Raw genomic sequence first — 23,714 nt, forward strand, 5'->3', positions numbered from 1 at the left:
AATCAATGGTTTAATATTGTCTTTAAAGACGTTTTGAGCAAAATAAAGAAGTCACAGATGAAGCAAAACTACAAGTGGATGACTAAATGACACATTCACTTAAATGCTTGTTCTAATAACGACAAATAAATAAAATAGTTGTTGTAGATAACTTTCACAAGTCTATGCAGGAAAATGCCTTATTTAGAGGTCAATGTCTCTTCGAGAGCAAAAATTCCAGCTTAGTTAAGGAATAACTTGCATCCTCTTTGAAGTGAAACAAGTAGATGGAAAAAGCCAAAAAAAGTAGGAGAAGATAATTTGTATAGATTGCATAATTGAAATAATGAAAATGAAAAAAAAAAACATTTTTATTTAGAATATAAGACTCACAATAACATCCAATAAACTAAATACACAAGTAATTTAACAACAATTTCATTTCAAAATCTATTAAAACAAAAAAAATCATTATCAAATTGAATAATCGAAGATCAACACTTAAATAAATAAATAAACTATCCTTGACCTTATCTGAAACATGAATCTAAAAAAGCACATAGTTTTTTTTTTTAATTATAAAAAAAAACACATAGCTATAATTCTCTTGTATTCTATTCCAAGTTTCAAAGTTACCAGGCAATGGGAATAAGGGGAATGAGTCGACGCCACCAGTATAACGTTAGGTATCCGCGGAATTTGACTGGCTTAACGTTTGAACACTGTCTTCCACGTGGCCTCGTTTGAGCACACTATAAATACGAGCATACCGAGTCAGACAATAATTCTAATTCTGAAACACATATTAATTATTACACAAAACTCTAAATGCTGTTAGAATTTAACCATTGTAGTAAATTAATTTGATAAACAATCAATCGAGTAAAAGCTGCAACACGCTTTTTTCAAGGCCTGAAAAAATTTCCGAGGAGAAGAGAAGAGAATTGTGGGGAACCTGTTTACAGAGCATATAGGGCGGAGAGTTTACGCAAGTTCGAATCGCTGGGGCGCTGATGTTGCGCCCCAGCAATTTTTGTTCACAGCAAAAGTGGCGTCATGATCAGACTAAAGGAAAATGATAGTTGCAGCGTTCGGCATCAGGTGAGTCTGATCTAGGGTTTGAACTTTTGGTTTTGGTTTTTCTTAGATTTAAGGTCGGGTTATGTTTTTTGAGTTTTAGTTGAGAATGCGAATTTCTTTCGTGTGGGATTGTATTTATTTGTTCAAATGTGGTTTTTAATCAGATTGTTTGAATTTCTACGAGGCCCATTGGTATACGTCGCCCCATATGATACAGTTATCGATAGGGTTGGATGTTTAGAACAATGTTGCTTCTTTGGGAGGGTTGATCCCCTTATATTAACTTGGATCAGAAATTCCCTTAGATTAATTTCTGTTGTTATGCACGGCTATTGCCAGCCGGAGTTGAGGCGTAGTCATTCTTATTGTGCCCTAGGTTATTATGCTCTGTAGCTCATGCAATTTAGGTTCCAATTCATGTGAGTAACGGTAAATGTGTATCAGAAATTCAAAATTTGATGCCGAAGAAGCTTGTTTTGCCTTTTTTGTCTCGTTTTTGCTGGAATTTTTGCAGGTTTTCTCGATCTGTGGTATCGAAGTTTTCAATACAGTTTGCAAATATTGTGAAGTTTATCACGTGATACAATTGTTTGCTTTCAGTTTATTTGGTTGTGACGAGAATGGGAAATTGATCAATGGTGATGTGTGGTACGTGTTAAAAAGTTAAACCTATCAATTTTGTTGTAGGCATTTTGCAATGTTTTGATCAATTTGTGCATTTAACAAAGTTTTTGAACGTAAATGACATTTTAACTTGGGTCACATAATGGAGTAACATCCTCTCACTAGCAGGCTTTTGCTTCATGAAAATATCAATCTCTTAGAAATAGCCTATGGGGAGGAAGTCAAAAACTGCATTTACAGGGGTATCAACTCGGTTCTTGGGCTACTCAAAACCATTTCAAGTCAAATCCGGCATTTTTGATTTGGGGATTTAGCCTACAACTTTCATTTCTGACAATGATTTTTCCATTTCTCTCGTCCTATGGTGTCATCTCTTTATTATATGGGATTATTTTTGTACATTAAGTAGGAAATTTTATTATTATAAGAGTTTGGCATATTTATGTGCATCATCTTCTGCTTACATATCGAATCCCTAACGTAGATTTAATTACCTATTTTAGTTCTTATGATGTTGGAGAAGTTCAGACACCAGTTATAAATCTGTTTAGATGCCTGAGTTTTGTTTCTAAGTTTTGCACTTTTTGGCTAGAAAACCAAAGCATTTTATTGTCTTTTTAATACGGTCTATTGTTTTGTAGCAAAAGACTGGCATTTTGAGAAGAATATATTTTTGTCGATCGAATTCCCTTACTATTTTGCTTTACATCTAGTGTTTCAAGGCTTTGCATTTTTGGCAACCATGGTGCTATATTTGGTCATTTACTCAAGTCCTCTTTTGGAGAGGAATGAATTGTTTGCATGATAGATCTAGAAGATCTAAATGAAGAAGACATATGACGAGGCTTCATTTGAATTTTTGGTAGTATCTGACATATACTATGACGGATGGCCAACGATTTTGCTATTTTCAATGGTTCTGAATCATGGGGAAACTGACAAGTTTTTGTTTGTTTCAGTTGCAAATGTCAATTACATTATATATGAACATTTACAAAACAGGTCCAGGCATATCTGCAATGTAACCAAATGTCTATAAAAGTGTGAAATATTTAGTATATATTGCCTCAAATGAGAATGCTTCTGAGGCTTGTTCAGAATCACCTTACACCTTGTCTTATAGTCTTGCACAAAAGCACGATTGGAACATAATTACTATCAAACTTAGAAGGGTGAGAAGGATTTCAAATCGGTCTTTTATAGGATCATGTATCTGAGTGCATTTTATTCCTTCTTTTCTGCCTTTCTGTTAACAGTGGTTGGCAATAGGGTCTAACCATATATTTGATAAGAATGAAAGCTCATTTTAAATTTGATGTAATACATGGTACTTTTGAAACACATTATTGCATATTTAAAAACTAAATGATTTTAGTATTACATTTATTGGCTTTATCAGGATTCAGGTCATCCCAGTTGCAACGGGTGTAATGCAGTATAAAAGTTCTCCATGTTGAAATGATATGTAGCTTTTTGTATTATGTTATACCGTATGGCTTGATGGAGGAGTTGTACGTTGATATAAGCAATGATCTGAGTATTGACAGTTCTAAATTCAGTCTGCCTTGGAAAGGCACATAAGTAGAGAATAAAGTTTGAATGGGGCTTGATCGAGTGGCTGCAGTTTTTGCTGCAACTTTGAGTCATTTCTCGCCATCATCATCTTCTGGATCTCCTGTTTCAACTTCTACATTGCCACCATTGGGTTCTCCCTTTAGGTCTGCATGGGCTGGCCGTGGAAGGACAGGCGGTTTGCGACTTTCATCATCTCTCCAAGATTTTTCAACTTATCGCAAAGTCAGTACAGAGGAAACAGATTTAGCTCTGGGAGTTGGTGCTGGCGTGCTTCGGTCAAAACCTTCACCATTGCAGTTGTTAAGGGAAGGGAATTTGGGAGCCAGTAGTTTTTCAAAGGAAAAGGCTTTGTCTTCAACCTCAGTGAAAAGTCGAAGATGGCTAAAGATGGCTGTGGGGTTTTCACTTTTTTTCATACTTCTTACTCTGATTTTTTTAGGTTCTGGACGGTTAAGATCTTATTGGAGAACCGAGGCTTCACAGTTTTCTATTGTTTTGGACTGTGGGAGTACTGGTACCCGAATTCATGTGTATGAATGGGTTCAGAATGATGGTAAGGATCATGGAAAGCTCCCTATGGTGTTACATCCATTTCCCCAATTGGTTGATAGCAAGACAGGTCAGCAAAATGGTCGTGCCTATCATCGCATGGAAACTGAGCCTGGTTTTGATAAATTACTACATAATGAATCAGGATTGAGGACAGCCATAGAACCACTGCTTCGATGGGCAGAGAAGCAAATACCAGCTCATGCTCATAGAAACAGTCCTCTTTTCCTATTGGCTACAGCAGGGCTTCGCAGGTTGCAAACTACTGATTCAGAATGGATTCTTGATAAAGCATGGTCAATACTAGAAGAATCTTCATTTATGTGTCGAAGAAGCTGGGTTAGAATAATTACTGGGGAAGAAGAGGCTTACTATGGATGGGTAGCTCTTAATTATAATAAGAATAGATTGGGAAAATTTCCAGTGCAAGAAACATTTGGTGCACTTGACTTAGGGGGCTCATCCCTACAGGTCACATTTGAGGCAAAAGAGTCAGTACAAGGTGGTAATGGTTTAAATCTGAGTATTGGAGCAATGGACTACCATCTTAATGCATATTCTCTTTCTGGTTATGGCTTGAATGATGCTTTTGAGAGGTCAGTTGTCCTGCTGCTTAGACAATTTTCAAATGTTCACAGACGGAAAATAATTGACGGTCAACTGCAGCTCCATCATCCTTGCTTACATTTTGGTTACATCCAGAAATACTTGTGTTCACAGTGTTCTTTACTGCATCAAGATGGAAGTCCCTTGGTCAGTGGAAAGGACATGAATGGCAAAGGTTCTCAAGTGGTTATCGAGTTAATTGGTAGTCCCAACTGGGAAAAATGTGAATCACTAGCAAAATCCACTGTCAATGCGTCTGAATCATCACAATCGATTGCAGGAATAGATTGCAAGCAATACCCTTGTGCTCTCAATAAGAATCAGCCACAACCTCAGGGCCAATTCTACGCAATGTCAGGATTCTTTGTTGTGTACAAGTTTTTTAACCTATCTTCTGATGCAACACTTGATGAAGTAATAGAGAGAGGTAGGTCATTCTGCAAGAAAACCTGGCATGATGCTGAGCGGAGTGTAGTTAAACAGCCTTTCATAGAACAATATTGTTTTCGTGCACCATATGTGGTATCACTCCTAAGAGATGGTTTACATTTGAAGAATCAACAAGTAGTTGTTGGGTCTGGCAGTATTACTTGGACTTTAGGTGCTGCATTACTAGAAGCTGGACCTTTGTTCTCAGGAAAGATGAGAACAAGAAGCCAGGCTAGGCTTTACATATTTAAAAATGACCATTTTTTTCTAGGTCTAACTACTCTAATGGCTGTGTTCATCATATTTCTTATTATCATCATGTTTGCTGTGTCTTGCACCCGCAAATGGATTTTGAGGTTATGGCGTAAACCGCATTTACCTCTTTTTGGACATTACACTTCAAGCAGCAGTCCCATCCCCAAGATTCCATCACCTTTCCGCTTCCAATCACGCAGTCCTTCTAGCAATGGAGTTTCTGCAGGACGTTCTGGTAAGTTCATTTACTAATTGTTTTTATCTTCAACAGTTCTGTACTAGTCTTTCATAGTATAGGACATCAGAAAGTAGAGAAATCCTTCAGGGACATGCTTATTTCAAAGATATGTTTTTAGCATCTGTTTTTGTTCAAAGGGTTTACTTGGTTTAGTCATTTTTCTGTTCATTCACTTATCAAGCTGCCTATATATCGCTGGATCCATATGTCACTTCATTTTGTTGAACGGGAATCTCTCAACTTCCAACAATTTTTTTCATTTGTAACCATAAGTAGATTTATGCTTTCACTTTCTATTTCATTTTTCTTTTTCCATTTTGGTGGGCTTTGACATGTTTGATAACAGCAGATTCTGCATCTGAAAACAAAACTACATTTTCATAATGAAAATTCTGATTACAGTGTGAAGCGTCTTAATCTGCATCTGACACATACTGATAGGCACACTCCATAATTGTATAGTATTTGTTATGAAAAGGGCATTGGTTTCTAAAGTGTTGGAATCTATAATTTGATTGTTGTTTGCTAATTGTATTGGAAAGAAATGATGAAATTTAATGATGCTCTTAAAAGGTACAAGGGCCTAGGTTTGAGAAGGTGCATAATAGTTTATTGGCAAATGAAGTGAAACTTGTAAAAGATTCACTATAGTCATTACTTTCACTGGATAAAGGGATGCCAAAAGTTGTTCCTTGATCAATGTGATTGTAGTGGCCCTTAAAGGGCTTGTTAGGATCATGGTGACATTTACCTTGCAATCTTATCTATTATTCATTTGTCTCCAACACAAGCTGTTATTGAAAAATTAATTTGTAATTTCTATTCTCTTAGAATCTTGATAGTAGGTTTTAACATTTTAGTGCGTTCATGAAGGGGGAGTTGGCTGTGGCAGTACAAAGCTACATTTAGTAAATCTCTCAACTTGGGCATGAGAATTGAGTAGTGGGGTATCTTGAATGTTATTGGTGGGTTTCATATGAGTTGGGAGATGATTTTGGATGCCTGCCTTGGGATATGGGCCATTATGGAGGAGTTACAAGTTGAAGATGCCATCTATTATTAGTATGGAGGTTATTTTTTCTATTCATGGCTCATTGGGAGCTGCTTTTACTATACTTAGAAAAACGTTTTCATTTTGTATGTGAGAGATTTTGTATTTTACCATGGTTTAATAGTACATTATTTTGAAAAACCATCTGTGGTATTCCTCTCCCATTCCTCTATATTTTGGAGGCATGAGATGGTAGTTTTATAAGTTTATTTTATGGGTGCATGAGTGTTTTCAGAGTTCAGAGTGTTAGTGTGTGCAGTTATCTCTACTTTTAAAATTAATACATACTTGTCCTCTCTCTTGTGGAATTTTTTCTTAAAAGGGTTTCTCCATGTAAATCTTGTATCATTTATGGTTTGTTGATTTATTCCTTATTGTTGATTTTGCAATCACATAATATTTATCATATGGTAATCCTTGTTAATTAATTTTTTTTAGATTTGCATACACTTCCTGAAAATTTTATTGTAGTAGTTTCAACTTGTAAATAAACAAGGCCAAAGCTTTTGAAGGTTGTGGATTGTGAGGAGTGGATAAATGATGTACATTTTATTGTTGACATTGTAAATCAACAAGGCCAAAGCTTTGAAAGGTTGTGGACTGTGAGGAATGGACAAATGATGCACAATTTATTGTTGACATTCTCATAAAGTGGGGCTTAGTAACATTGTTCAAATCATAATGGACAAATGAAAAAATGTAGAGCGATTAGGTTGTTTGTCAGTTGAGGCATGTTATTCACACACTTTTGGTTACCTTGTGCTCTCAACTCGCTCAATCTTTTGTTACAAAATATGGGCAACAAAGTTGATTGGATCAAATAGGTGTATGTAAGGCCAAAGAGATCCAAATGTTCTTCACTAACTACCATACATCATAGGGCTTTTTAAACCATTCTTGGAATTGGAGATATTAAAGATAACAACTATATAACAACTATATAGTATTTTTCCCTTCGTTTTAAATTTTTGAATGAGTTTTGAAACCCAATTTTTTTCCAATAGAATCATCTTACAATGACTTGTGAAGGTGCAAGGGACACTTTTTAGCACAGTCATTAGCTAACTTTGCTTTGCATGGAGGCAAACCAATAGCTAAAGGTCAACAAACATTAAGTAGATGATTCTAGATGAGACTTGTTCAAGTCATAATGGACAAATGAAAAAATGTAGAGCGATTAGGTTGTTTGTCAGTTGAGGCATGTTATTCACACACTTTTGGTTACCTTGTGCTCTCAACTCGCTCAATCTTTTGTTACAAAATATGGGCAACAAAGTTGATTGGATCAAATAGGTGTATGTAAGGCCAAAGAGATCCAAATGTTCTTCACTAACTACCATACATCATAGGGCTTTTTAAACCATTCTTGGAATTGGAGATATTAAAGATAACAACTATATAACAACTATATAGTATTTTTCCCTTCGTTTTAAATTTTTGAATGAGTTTGAAACCCAATTTTTTTCCAATAGAATCATCTTACAATGACTTGTGAAGGTGCAAGGGACACTTTTTAGCACAGTAATTAGCTAACTTTGCTTTGCATGGAGGCAAACCAATAGCTAAAGGGCAACAAACATTAAGTAGATGATTCTAGATGAGACTTGTTGGATTGTGTGGAATAAATTATTTTTACTGAGTCCATCTTGAGTATAATCTATTCAACTAACATGAATAAGCTATGTTTGAGAGAGGTCTATAATTGGATTGATTCAATGATTGAGAAAATAAGGACCATCATAAATGAGAAAGAACAAGATTTTGAATTTTTTTCTTTAAATAGATACAAGTCTTGTTGAGTAATGGATCAAAATGACAACCCTACTACATCTTGCTTTTGCATTGACTTTAAAATATTACAACATTGAGATTTGTTTTTGTTGAGGAGGCTTGCACCATTCATAATTATAGAAGTCAATGAAGGGTGCAAGTTGACATTTGCTAGATTCTTCCTCGACTTAAATCTTATGAATTTGCTGATTTTGTATGCTCCAATGGTCATAGGATTTCCACTCTTTGTAACAAGTATAAGGAGGATGTTCACAATTGGTGGTACCTCCGTTGTCAAACATTTCAACACCAATAGTCTCTTGGAATCAAAGTTTTATCGCATGTAAATTTTTTAGTTTTTTTATTTAAAACTATCTTTATTTGAATTCTTTTTATTTTGAAATATTTTTGGTTCAAATTTTTAGTTTCATTTATAATTTTGACTATTGTTTGCTCCATCTTTGAAATGGTGAAAATTTTAACTTTTCGTTTCAAAATGATAAATATTGTTGACCATTGAAAGCTTTCACAAGTCAATTATGGTTGTCAAAAGATACTCGCACATGTTTCCCATGGCTTTCATTGTCTTCATCAATCTTCAAATGGTCATTGTTGATTCAATTCACTTTGGAAGGTATAATAGTTCAAGGAAGGGCCATCCTTCGCTCTAGTCAAAGCCCTCAAAGTGATCGAAATTTGGCTTTGTAATTGATCATGTTGGCAAAACAAAGGTAATGGATGATACTCATTTTTCATATCAAGAAATGACTCAAATGGTTTTGAAGCATTGACAAAGGGGATTTTATGGCATTCCCATGTGATCACAAGCATAAAAAATTATGTGAAAATCAATACCCATTACTATCCATGGTAACATCTATTTTGATCACTCACTTCAAAGTGTCAAAATGACTGATGCTCATCTTGTTGATTACTTGCAAAATGGAAGATTTCAAATTTAATTCCCAAGTTACTCGGTAAAGGTATTTTGCATCCATATTGACAATCAAAAGTTGGATCCTATGATACTTGGGGAGATGGCTAAGGTGGCAATAAAGGAATGATAATATGTTTATTTCAGCCTTTCAAAGTAATTGTCAAAGTGGCCAAAGCTACCTCTTTACTGATACAAATGCATCACATTGGTCATCTTCTATGATTTATCAAATATTTGAAATGTCGGTGATGAAATATCAATCAACCTCTTTACTTAGTTGCTTAAGTGATTTAAAATGCCAATGGCATGAGAACAAGGTAGTTCTTATAACCGACACATCACCTTCTTTGAAGCGCAGAATAAGCAATTAAGATTCGTGATTCTATTGATCCATTGGCAAGTTGGTTTACAAAGGACCTCCTGCATTGGTCTAGAGGCAAGTTGTTGGTAGAATTCAACACACTTTACCGGTGATTTGTTTAACCTTCTCCAAACACCAATATGATCTTGAAACAAAAACAAATTTGTATTCTATCGGTGACTTTGGAATGATAGCGAAAACACCAACATACCACATGCTAAGTGAATGATAATAAGGAGTAAGCAGGGTCATAATGTTTATATCGGCGAGTTGTGGCGCTTTCACAAATCACCGATGGAGCGAAGACGCACCTGGGTTCGTTATCCATTCAAATATCGACAACTTGTGGCACTTTCAAAAGTTACCGATGAGATGAAGATTGGCTTGAGAAGACCCAGTCATTCCACCATCCACATTTATCGACAACTTAGCTAGTTCCTTCTCATTGTTTTGAAAGACATCGATGTATTCTCATTCATTAAAAAAATTTAGTTATTATAACTTGTACATCGGCAATTTGAGCAAGTTGTGAAAGTTGAACAAAATGTCGATGGAGTTGTGGGTGATCATCAATCCATCGAATGAGGAGGAGTTGTTGGGAATCAGTGAGTTTGTGTTAGCAATCAAGAAGGTGATACGTAAGTTAGTTATTATAACCGACTTAGAAACATAGAATGCATTTGAAGGTCTCAAATGGGAAAAGCATACAATACGAAGCAAATCTAAGCTAATAACATTGTTAGTTGTAAAACCAATCCCACCAATCTCTGCGGTTATGGAAGACATGCATGCACAATGTGTAAGAAGAGACTTAAGGCTCCAAAATTGTTTTGTAGAATATCTTAAAGAGATTTTGCTTCACAGCGCAATGATTAAGGGATTGCACAAAATTTGTACGTGTTGAAAAGGCTTTAGAAATTTGCAAGAAAATGCGTCACATAAGGTGGGCAACTTGGAAGCAGGTTATGGGCACCCATCAAGACATAACGGAAGGCAAGACTACCAGATATTATAGTTAAAAATTCTTTGCAATGGGCATGCAAAATGTGGAAGCTCTTGGATTGTTTCACAGGGTACCTTAAAGAGATATCATTATAAGGAATGGAATGCCATGATTGCAGGTTGCATACATGATAGAATTGTTTCAAAAATGCACTTGGTTGCTATTAAAGAAAGCCCCTCGTCTTCTACTAGCATGCTCCCAGTTTGTGCCAAAATGAAAACTTAGAGTGTTTGATAAAATATCTTGATGGAATGTTGTATCATGGCCTGATGATTAGCCTTACGAAGTTTTGAAACATAGCCATGTCACATAAATTATTTGACACAAAGTAGGCAATGATCACAGGAATTTGAACAAATTATGTTTGGTGAATGATTTAAGAAACTCTCAATCAAATGCAATGGCCAACATAAAGCTCATTCCAACACCAAACTTGTTTGACAGAATGCCTTGAAAGAGATGTAATCTCACGGAATGCAATGTTTGCAAGATTCGCAACAAGGACTTTAGAAAATATCTAGCAAATGCAAATTGGTAGATGTAAATTCAAACGCCACAACCTTCTCTAGCTTCTTATGTGGTATGAACGTCCACCAAAGCATAATAGAATTCGGGATTTTCGTCAAAGGTTATAGTTGGAAATGCTTCTATAGGCATGCAATGCAAAATGTTGAAACATGACTTATGCAAAATGGATTTTGCAGTGGAGCTATCAAGATCTTTGAATTAATGGACTCTCGAACCATTTTGTTTGTGTTCTATTTTAGTGGAAGATGGGTGCACATACTTTAATCACATGAGTAATAGTTATTGAATTACATCCATAGTTGATCATTAAACTATAATGCAAGTGAATCCAAGAAGAAGGAAGAAGCATGGGTTGCAAATGCACACCACTTTTTAACCAACTTGCCATTTGGATATGATACCTATGTCAGCATGACATGTGTTAATCTCACGCTTGGTCAGAAGATCTAGTTATGCCATTGAGAGGACATGTTTAGACAATATTTTGTGCATGGATACTGTGTGCGGAAAATGATGGCGACATAAATGTGAAAGTCGAGTTTCAAAGGGTCCACACACCAATGAGACTCTTGGTGCAAGTTATAGGAGCTATATTGAATAGCTCAACTTCCCAAGGGGTGTCCCATTGTTCTCTATCTCACAAGATTCCTATGCTCTCACTATTGCTCTCAGATCACTGAGCAAAGTGGCTTAGGAATGAAAACTCCAAGAACGAGTGATGTTTGTTTATAAGCATGAATGCATTCCTACAACATGTATGATATTGAAACTAGAATGATTTAAACTAGTATGAATATGATGCTATGATAAAGATTAGTAATCCTATCCTAACAAGATATGCTAGTCTAACATGGATATGCTATGATATTGAAAATGCTTCTAAATGCTTAGTGTGATTTAACAAAGAGAGGCTAGATGCTTAGTAAAATGACTATAAGTTAGATGCATAAAACTTGGATATCAAAATGAGAGAAAGAGAGCTCTATTTATAGGAAAAATAGGGCAATGGATGGTCAAGATTGGATAATCTTAACAAGGGCCAGGATTGAAAGTTAATCAATCCATGTTCACAATTTTCACCAATGAAATGGTGAAAATTGTCAACAAGAGGTTGCTTGAGAGGAGATGAAAGAAGCATTAAATGCTTGAGAAGACATGAAGGTTACCTTAGGAGGTAAGGGTTAAGGTTAGACTAGGGTTATCCATTGAATAAAGCTTTTACCCAAGGGGTAAACTCTTGTGCAAGGGTTAAAGGGATAACCAAGGTTAAAGCCATGAATGCTTGATGAGACCCTTGGGTTAGATGAGGGTTGAGTTAGAGAGAAAGTCTTTAATCATGCAAGAAGGTTGAGTTAACCATTAATGGTTATGTAAGAGCCTTAAATGGTTTAGAAGACTTTGAGGGTTAACTTGTTGAGGACATAAAGCCTTTAATGGTTTTCAAAGATTGGAGAGACTTTGAGAAGTGACTTCCCTTTGCTTAGGATTGTGACATTATTTAGGAGATGGATTAGGCTAAATTGGAAGTGATTAGAAGAATCTAGAAGGGGGTTAAGGAGGCAAGTGAGAGATGTAGGAAAATGCAAGTGGAGGAAAAATGATTTTAATTAAAATAAAATTACTTTATTTCAATTAAATAGATGCAACTTGCATAAATACAAGTGGGGGATTTAATAAATAAATTAGATTTATTTATTTGCAAGGATCAATTTAATTCAATGTAAATTTAATTAAAAAGGGAGAAAGGGGAATTCATTAAATAAAGTGATTTATTTAATTAAAGGCTAGAAAAGGCTTAGGTGAACTTAATTAAATAAATTGAGTAATTTATTTAATCAAATAGATGAATGTGAAGAAATTAATTAAATAGAATTTAATTAATAGGAGGAATAGGGTTAAAATGAATATTAAATATTCACTTAGGAAAGTAGTCAGATTTATACGTCTACAAATACAAATATTCTTCAAAATATGATTGATGAAATATACAATGTATGAATGCAAAAGAATCATTCATGCCATCGTACAAGCCTTCCCATTATGAAAAGAAATGGTATGGTCATGAAATAAAAGAATAATCAAGAATGCATTTAATTTGAATGTCTTGAATGTGCTTCTCAATTATCATCATCAATTTCTCGTATGTTAAATTATAATCGGTTGCACTTTACTGAATAAATGAATATGGACTCCAGTTCTGCCCAAATGAAGACAAACTAACAACTTATTGAGGCAAAGATAGATAGTCGTTGGTAAACAGATTTGTCACTGCGAAAGCTTCTTCAAAAATGACAGTGACAAATGTTCCAATAGTTGGAGAGATTGCGGTGAAACCACAATCTTCCTCTGCATTTGAGAGGGGCAGCTCCCTCATATGATAGATGTATTTGATATTTTTGTGTACTTTTAACCTGAAAGTACAAAAAGGAGAGAAAACTAAACTAAAACAAGGTGAATAACAGAAACCCCAACGGTAGACATACGAACACCAAATAAGATTTCACAAAGATGACATATACAAAATACAAAAGGGGTATAAGCACAAAATATGTTTGATATGTGTTGATGTGTATTTTGTACACGACCAAACACAGAATAAAATACCGAAGTATCTTATCCTCTCTTGAACAAAGTTCCCGACTGCTGAAGATCTCGCTGAAGGATCAATCGGAGTAACTCCAAGGTTTTGTTATGTAGGATCTCTACATGTGGATAAGCTCTTCGCGGTATGATGTGATTTGCTGGAATCACAAGGGGACTTACACTCAATGACCTAAACGTCTGATTTGCTGGAATCACAAGTCCTATTAACTAACTGGAAGACAAACAAATGACAAAAGATGCAGGGTTCAGAAAGTCTACTCTACTACCTAGAATGCGAGAAGATGGATGAACGACTAGGTGGAGTCCTACTGGGCTGGGTCTCACCATCAGGTTGAACAATTCAACACCAACTCAGTGCGATCTTCTGGGGTATGCTTCAAATACATTCAAATCGGACACCATCAGATACTGATCATCATTCAAGTTAATGCATGAACAATAGACGTGTAACGACTTGAGATTAAGCTCATTTTATGCCAGTTGACCACGCAGGGCGCGCTTACAATCAGTAAGAGGCTAGTGGTATGGATTAGACGGATTCCACACAGGTGCATTCAACAACTTCTTTCATTCAATTTAATTATCTATCATCTAAAATGAAGATTCAACAAGAGACCATGCATATTGCAACGAAACAACATATTTCACCATGTCTTCAATGAAAAAGAAGTCTTTACAATTAAGGCAACAATGTCTTGTCTTCTCTTCCTAGTCTACTCTAATTGCTATTCTATTTGCTATTCAACTACCTATTCACAGACTATCAACTATTTTCTCACTATTGTCTATTAGCTAACCATTGACTAACTATTAGCCTTTACAAGTGAGAAGCCAGGACTTATATAGCGCCCTCGATACAATTCAATGGCTTAGATCAACTTGAGATCAATGGCCGAGATTTTACAATGAAAACCCTAATTAGGGTTTGTTACAACAAATTCAATTCTGGCCAATGCAATAATTGCATTATTTGGACACATGTCTTCTTTGGAATATTCGACCAATAGAGAACGGGGGTAGGTACATCGAAGTTTGTGCCATCTCCAATGAGTCAGGTACATTGAATCTGGACACACTGAGGTGGACCAATCGGACTGGAGGAGTGATGACTGGGATGCCACCTTGTCTGACACTTGTAACTTGGTAGATGCTCAATTTGATGATGCTGAGAAGCTAACTTTAATTAACTCTTCTGGAATTGTGTGCTTCTTCAACGAACCCTTTCTTTAACCTCCTTTGTCTTTGATGTGTAGGATGCATGGTGTACCTTTCCTTCAAATGCTGGACTGGAAGAGGTCGTCCTTGTTGATGCTGGACTGGAGAAGGCCGTCCTTGTTGATGCTGGACTGGAGAAGGTCGTCCTTGTCTCGGCTTGATCTTCTTTCATCTGCAAAAACAAATCAAAAGATGATTAAGGACATAATAAATTCATTTCAACATAGTATTTCACACCTTAAATCATCATCAAATGATATTAAAATGAAGTTAGTTCAAGACTCTTTCCAGGGACAGGCCCTATAAGAATTTTGCCTTGGACCCTCTGGAAGGGTCAGGAGCGAAATTAGCATTCCTGGCCAACTTGGACCTCTTTTCAACGTCACCTCACAACCAGCTCCTCACCTGGCCCAAACAAGGTGAAAAATAGTAGTTTCAAAAGATTTCGCCTTGGACCCTCTGGAAGGGTCAGGAGCGAATTTTGCATTTTTGGACAAATTCCATCATTTCTCTACTCCAAAATGTCTTCCAAGGCAAGCATACGCTATCCTTCTCCTCACCAAAGGCTAGGAGTCCACAACTTGACCTTCCTCATGGGCAAACTAGGTGATTTTGGGAATTTCGCTCTAGACCCTTTGGAAGGGTCAGGAGCGAAATTCAAGTGTTAAGCTTGATCCTTCATCTTCTTCACTCCAATCTATCTTGCAAGGCTAAATAACATCCTTCCATCCCAACTATGCCTTAGGACTCTAAGTCTTGACTTGACACAAGGAGGAAATAGGTAGATGAAGAATTTCGCTCTGGACCCTTTGGAAGGGTCAGGAGCGAAATTCAATTTCTTGACTAAAATCCTTCATCTTGCAATCTTGACAAGGCTAGAACATTCAAAAATACCTTCAAACATGCCTTAGGAACTAGAAATTTGGCCTTGATAAGTGAGAATTTGAGGTCTTCAAGGATTTTCGCTCTGGACCCTTTGGAAGGGTCAGGAGCGAAATCCCTATTCTTGGTCAAGATCTTGACTTCATTTTCACATTTCTTCATTCAAACAAGCGCTTTACCTTCATTCAAGCTTGGGAATGCGTTAGTTGTAGGTTTTGGTCAAAGTAGAATGTCTTATGGAGAATTTCGCTCTGGACCCTTTGGAAGGGTCAAGAGCGAAATTTGACATTTTGGACTCTCCGTCAGGATCATTTTATGGAATATAACATTTAAGTATAATCCTTTAAGTTATATTCCATATATACTTCCAGGATGTTTGAGAGTGGTTTCGGACCTCCAGGAGTTATATTGCAAAATCTAGTTTTTGGAGGATTCTTCAGTTTTCCAGACTTAGTCAAATTTCAGGATCAGGACATTCCAGACAGCCAAATTTCAGGATCAGGGCATTCCAGACTTAGCCAAATTTCAGGGCATTTGAAGATCAAGATGACATTCCAGACTTCATCACTCACCAACTTGACCTAGCTCGAACCTTCAAGAATGATACCCACTCACAAAGCAAGACACAATTAGCAACAAGAGCAAAACCAGGCCCTAAGGAAGACTCTCAAAGAAACCCTAACCTGGAGCACCTGCTGACTCCCCTGGCTCAAGCAAAACCTACCATCCTATTGATCCCCTGGCGACACTCAAAATTCAATGGCTAACAGACAAACCCTAAACATCTAGAAAGCAAACCCCAGAAAGCAAAAAAAGTAGGGGTCCCCATTTGCAATGGGGCAATGTGTGAATACGTCACAACAATATGCAATGACAAAAGAAAGATAACAAATCTCAACATACGAGGAAATAGGTTATCTTATCACATTCAAACCAAGATACCAGGGTATGACTGTGTTTCATCATATATCGATCTTCAGATCAAATGATATATGTATATGATGAAACACAGTCATACCCTGGTATCTTGGTTTGAATGTGATAAGATAACCTATTTCCTCATATGTTGAGATTTGTTATCCTTCTTTTGTCATTGCATATCAGACATATTTTGTGCTTAAACCCCCTTTGTATTTTGTATATGTCATCATTTGTGAAATCCTATTTGGTGTTCGTATGTCTACCATTGGGGTTTCTGTTATTCACCTTGTTTTAGTTTAGTTTTCTCTCCTTTTTGTACTTTCATGTTAAAAGTACACAAAAATATCAAATACCTCCATCATACGAGGGAGCTGCCCCTCTCAAATGCAGAGGAAGATTGTGGTTTCACCGCAATCTCTCCAACTGTTGGAACATTTGTCACTGCTCGCAGGGCAAATAGGGTCATTTTTGAAGAAGCTTTCACAGTGACAAATTTGTTTACCAACGACTATCTAACTTTGCCTCAATAAGTTGTTAGTTTGTCTTCATTTGGGCAGAATTGGAGTCCATATTCATTTATTCAGTAAAGTGCAACCGATTGTAATTGACTAAGATAGAGGAGATAATGTACATGCACTCCAACTCGCATTTTCTTCACACAAACAAATGACTACAAGTATGTAGAGCTAAATCAGACTATCTTAGAAGCTTCTGCTGCTCAACAGTCTTCATTTTTTGAGTATGATAGCCACCATACTTATAGGGTGATTGCTACTAGCACTCTTTGTAGTTCTTCTGTTCTACCTACAGCATCTAATGTTAATGATGATGATGATCTTTATGGAGGACCATGTGAGGCTGATTGCCGAATTCATTATTGTAATATTGATAATGAATACCTATCATGACATTCTAGTATTTTTAATTTTTATGGTGGTTTTGTTTGTTATATACATGCGCTATGTGTGATATGATGAACTTAATTTATTTGTGAAGGCTGCAAATATATATATATATATATTGCTCTATTTTTTGGCTGTATGGATGTACTTGAACCTTTAAGATGAATCCAGACTGGTAACTTAGATGAAGACAATTTTTATGGGGTTTTCTCCTCTGAAGACAATTCCAAAATTGCAGAGCACAATCTTAAAAGTCTCATAGCGGAATGAGTTAAAAATGCTAATATTGGATCTTCTTGGATTGCATTAGGAATATTTTGGCCAAAATATTGTTTGACCACTTTTTTAAGCCAAAATATCACAAATGTTTTTGTGAATTTCTAAGTACCTACAGTGAGAAACAATATCTCATGAGATTTTCGTATGCCTCAATGGGTATTTGGTGGCAGCATATATGACTCCGCTGCAAGGATTCCAAGCTGCAGGCAAAGAATCTCTCATTTTTAAGCTAGTCATATCTCTTTAAAGTTTGAAGTTGGCTCCATGAGCTTTGTGTATCAAAATCAACCTCCATCTTATTAGTTCAGGATTCATAAAATGCCCTTCCATCCAAATCAATATGTCATGAATTCAGGTGATAGTCAAATTTCCTTTGTGGATGACATATTCATCACATGGAACAAGATTAGTGCATATCTGCAGGCAAGGTCAGTTTTTTGCTCTAGTTTTGACATGATAGATTAAGCTGTCTTTTATCACTGTATAGGAATAAAGTTTTGACAGACTAATAATAGAATTTTTATTTCTCAAATGAAGTATCCCAGAAATTTGTTGAAGAAAGTTTAGATGCATGAGGGTAAGTGGCATCTGTAGGCTGGTTTGAACTTACCAGCCAACAGTGATTCTTAAGAGACCCACGAGTCAACTTTTCTGAAGTTGGTGGGCAACTTGATATACCTCACAGCTGCAAGGTCTGATCTGTGTTGCTGTGAGCTGTACTGGTTCATGTGTGAACCAAAGATGGGACGATGGACAGCAATAAAATGAATTATCAATTATGTACAAGACACAATAGAGTTTGGCATTTGGTATAGTTGGTCGTTTTCAATTTCAGCTTGTTTGTTTCACTGATTCTTGATTGGGCAGTTTCAAGTCCAAAATAGCAAGTCTGCAAAAAATCGCTTATAATTGCAAGTCATGAGGGTAGGTGATTTTTTCCCTGAAATAGTTGCGATTTGCAAAAAAGTCGTTGACCATCTGGTCAAAGATTTTTTACGTTTAGATAGTGATAAAATCATGCAATAATCACCAAAAAAGGGCAAAAAAAGGCCAAAACAGTCTGCACAAACCTGCAAAAAAAAAACCCAAAGAACCCTCAATTTTTCTAGACTAGGGTTTAAAAAAAGATGGCAGTGATTGTGGAAATTTTTTTATTTACAATTTTTTATCTCTAACCACAAACATCTCAGTGCCAGCAAAATATATAAGCCTTCCTCTAGAGTAAGAATTACGGCTGACATGGAGAATTACAGGGCTGGATTTTCAGTTATTATGAATGCTTTGAGTGCAGCAGAATGCATCCGCCCTGGAATAACTTTATCACTGCTCTCTTCCCCTGGAATTGCTAATGGTGTAGTGAAGGTAACAATCGTGCGGCAAAGCGTTGACCTTGTCCACATCAGTTTTTTTTAACCTTTCAACTTTTATTAAGTTTAGATTTCATTTTTTAAAATTTATATTCTAACAATAAAGTAATATATTATTATTATAATTATATAATAATACTAATTATAAAATAATAATAATTTATTATAACATATATTTTATATTCCCGATTTTTTCCTGAGTAAATTCTGATTTTTTCAAAAAGCCTTAATACTTTTGATTTGCCGATTTTTTCCCCAAACAATTTTTGCTTCTTTGGGTTCAACAAATGATAGGAAATCTGCAATTGGGCATGCTTGTGGCCTGGGAACACGATTTGTTCAATGAGGTAGCAAAAAGCAATATACAATTCTCATTCCTCCAATGAAGTGAAGAGAAAAATACCAATAAACCTAAACAGGAGAAACAGAAGTAACAAAATCTTAAATGCATCAGAAAGAAACAAGGGCATACTCACAAATATAACAAGTGAGTGTACTCTTGGAAATCTGTTCAGGGAAAAAGCTAGCAAAAATAGCGCTCAAAATTAATTCAACCGTTAACAATACAGTATGATATTTAGACTCGTTGAAATTCCAATCCGTGCGAGTATTTATAAGAACACCGATGCAGGAAACTGCTAAGTGGTATTACAATATGATGGATATAAAACCATGGGAAAAAACTGCCCATAGTTGCCTAAAAAGTTTCCTTGTTAGCTCCCACCTACAAACCCCCTCATGGGGAGATTAGCCCTGATAATCCCAGCCGGGGGGATGCAAGTGCTACTTGGACCTTGCTATCATGGCAAGGTGTACAGTATTTAACGAGTGTGAAATATGCAAATTATACAAAACATATTAAACATGAAGTGGAGTATAAAACTGCTTCCCTCACAGCTTGTGGAGCAGCTCAGTTGAGCATATGACTTGCTGATTTGTGAGTCATTCATTGGGAGCAATGGAGATACATTGTAAGAATCAGAATATAATCTAACTGACCAAGAATTCTGCATTTTGTGCACAAAACTATTTTGAGGTACTAAATTACTGCTTCAGGTTTTTGTATGTGGATGTATCTACATTTTTTGGGGTTGGGTTTGTCCAATAAAAGAATATATAAAATCAGAAATATATACATATTGCCTTTCTAATTCTTGTAGCTGTGCCCCATTAAGAAGGAAGCACTCATTTTTAAAACACCCATCTTCGCCATTAAATCCAAGTTGAAGGTGCAAATACTTATTCCCACTTATTACATCTTTCAAAGTTTGATCCCCGATTACTAGGAAAGGTGAGTCAAGTTTAACAAAACCAAAGCTGGCCTTATTTAAAAAAATAATGAGTATAGACAACAAAGACGCAACTCTAAATTCTAATATCATAAACATATGCTGCCATTTTTTTTATCACATTTTAAAATTGCAGGTATGCCTGGGTTTGTTCTGATTGTGAAGGGAAATAAGGGCATCCCAGAAAGCCATCTAAGATCAGTATGCACATCAAGTATCCAATGATTCTTCAAAATAGATTCCAACAAACTGATACAAGCACATACTACTATACCATAAAAGCGGAAACAAACATAGTTTATTTCCCACTATTAAAACCTCAGAGGAAAGTGATTGCAATTTACAGATCCAAGAAAATTTCAGCAGCATTACCACATATAGATTTAATACTTCAAAATCATAAAACAAGAAGAACGAGATTGAAGAGAAAAACATAGATATATGTGGGGAAAACCCTTTGGATAAAAACCTCCACGCTCCAAAACATTTAGCCAATGTATTATTCAACAATAAGTTACAATACATTTTCAGGCTCTGAACCTTCACATGGAGATTTACATCTTGTTCCATCCTGGAGAAAATTCGATAGCATAACCCTTGTGAAATGAACTCCTTTCCTCTCATAAATCAGCTAAGCCATCAACATATATATAGAGCTCAACACAAAGATGTAGGCACCCATGGTTTCCAAAACCATCTTCAATGCCTAAGAGGTAACTTGTCATAAACAACATCTTGCTAATCCCATGACACATTGCTCATAGCAACTTCCAAGGCAACAACACCTATCTCATCCATATCGGTCATCTTGTCAAGTACAATGGAAGTATAACATATGAAATTACTATGACCAAGAATAGGTGCCTTCCTTACCTCACACCACTTGTCAAAAGTGAACTCCACCATAAATTTCAATTGCTAAAATACAACTCCAATACATAATAGAAATTGAAAACTAAGACTTTTAGTCAAAATAGGAAATTGCCAAATCAATTTCTACTACAACATGAAAATATATGACAATATCTTCCACATAGCATCTTCCAAGTGGGTGCCAACTTCATAAAAAATAGGGAATATGCCATTGCATCACTTGCCATGTAGGATGCCACCTCACCAAGAGGTCCCACAAAGTGAATGATAACTTAGGAAGTTAATAAATTAGGATAAATCAATTATGCAACAATTAACTAAATAATTCAACATGTTAGGACTCTAAGGTTGAGACACTTTCATCCCAACATTCTCCCACTTGTCGAGGACCTATCAAGAGTCTACAACATCAACTTCTTAGGAGCCAAAATGATGAAACTACATAATCACAACCATCCATAAAGCCACACAAATGTCAAACATGTTCTCGCGCTCCGTTGAGACACCAATCCAAAGAACACAAGCATAAGATTCCAGTGATAACAAAGGTTACACGATACTGCCACCACTCCATTGTGCTCGCGAGCTATATAGAAGAAAAAACATCAACTTCAAAGCTCGTAATTGAGCACAACTACAAAGAAATCCTCCAAAAAACAAGATGGAACATCAACTAGAACAACAACCAAAATGACTGCTCTCATCCAACTGATAAAACCCACAGGATTGAAATATAGCACCCACAACAAGTGCGAACCCATCCAATCACACATATCTCAAAGGTATTTGACATCAGTAAACTCATGGCACCAGCATAACTAACCCATATACTGCAACCACAAACTTCATGTCCAAATGACTCAACGAAGACCAAACACATCCAAAAACTCCCACTGCATGGGTAATGTCAAATTTAAAAGATCAAAGGCATACTAAGTCTACCAATCACAACCCAAAGAAATTGTAACCATGTAGTACCAAGGACCCATTCACAAAGATATGCACATCCTACAAACAAAACTGCTACAAAAAACATCTCTCCCAACGAGTCTCCACAACTCTCCCAAGTTCTCCACATCCAACAAAGGAAAGAGATAGAGGAACCTCCATGTCATCACCAAAAAACAATAAAGTACAAGTGACAACACATGACCGCAAAATAGTGATCACCATAGCTCCGTCTTAAGATCTCAAAAAACAATATTATGCAAAGCCAAACATCCAGGAAAATAACCAAGACCAAAGAGAGAACTTGCAAATCATAAGCATTTAGCATGGCCCTCTACATACACCTCTAAATGCAAATTTTGTCAAGTATGATCTCCTTCACAACCCCAAGAGAAAATCCATAGCAACATACAAACCTATTCAACCTCAAGAGATCAAAGATAACATATATACCATGTATCTATATGGATGTAAGACTCTCAAAGAAGATCAAACTACTCCATTTCCCATTTCAGGAAATCAGCCCCCTACCATCCCCTATGATCATTATAAAAGAAAACACATACCAATGAGATAACTATGATGTCCATCTCTCACAATGAATCATCCAAAACCATCCGACTATAGCTCAAGATCCATGAATATGAAATAAAAACATAAAGCACTTGAGAGAAATAATTAGCAATACCTATGAAGTGATAAAACCACCAAATAGACCAAGAGTGGGGGATGAGAATGCTTCTCCAAGATATCCAGGTCAACATGACTCATCCAAGAACAATCTCCTCATAGGTCTCTATTGATCTCGTGTCCAACCAAGGTTCAGACTCCTCGGACTTTTGGTTGAAATCTCATAAAGAGCAACTATCTAAGCACATGTCTCTCATCTCAAGAGAACTACAACCTCACCTAAGTCTCCATGCATCTATGAGTACCAACAAATGATCAATCCATGTTAAACTCTAAAAGCATCTATGCACTCTCATGAAGCTCCAAGAAATGTGACCAATGCAACCAATACAAAGAGAACCCGCTAGACCCTTGTCAAGCACCAACTACAGAGTTAGGAACCCATCATGACATTGTGATCCAACCATCCCCTCCTAGGAGATCACATGTGCCAAGTGAACATACCACGGTCTCAAGAGCAATATATCATGCCAAAACTAATGTGCAATCACGAGTATACTATGACATAATACCAACATACTCTAAACCATCAAAACCTTCAAGCACCATTAACACCTCAACCAAAAACTCCAAGATTCCTTCATGGCCTCGAGATGTTATCCATCCTAAAATAATGTACATGCAAAGGTGAAAGAATCCTTCTGCAGCAACAAGATCTAAGAATCCCTCCAAACCATTTGCATCACTAAAGAAGATCATCCATCACCACATGATGAATACACAGTCACTGCTAAAGCTCCCATTGAACCATGGTACTGA

The 23,714-nt window shown here is 36.3% G+C and overlaps 1 protein-coding gene across 1 annotated transcript in view; it reads left to right on the forward strand.

Annotated features, from left to right (window-relative positions):
- Positions 1-765: 765 nt before the first annotated feature.
- LOC131043313 (probable apyrase 7) overlaps positions 766-23,714 on the forward strand; it is a 31,373-nt gene continuing 8,424 nt past the window's right edge. Inside the window, exons 1-2 of the mRNA XM_057976511.2 lie at positions 766-1,080; positions 3,083-5,332. Of these exons, the coding sequence (XP_057832494.1) occupies positions 3,283-5,332 (2,050 nt within the window). The 5' untranslated portion in view covers positions 766-1,080; positions 3,083-3,282. The remainder of the gene's footprint in view (positions 1,081-3,082; positions 5,333-23,714) is intronic.

Source organism: Cryptomeria japonica, chromosome 7 (assembly GCF_030272615.1).
Source record: "Cryptomeria japonica chromosome 7, Sugi_1.0, whole genome shotgun sequence".
NCBI classification, from domain to species: Eukaryota; Viridiplantae; Streptophyta; class Pinopsida; order Cupressales; family Cupressaceae; genus Cryptomeria; species Cryptomeria japonica.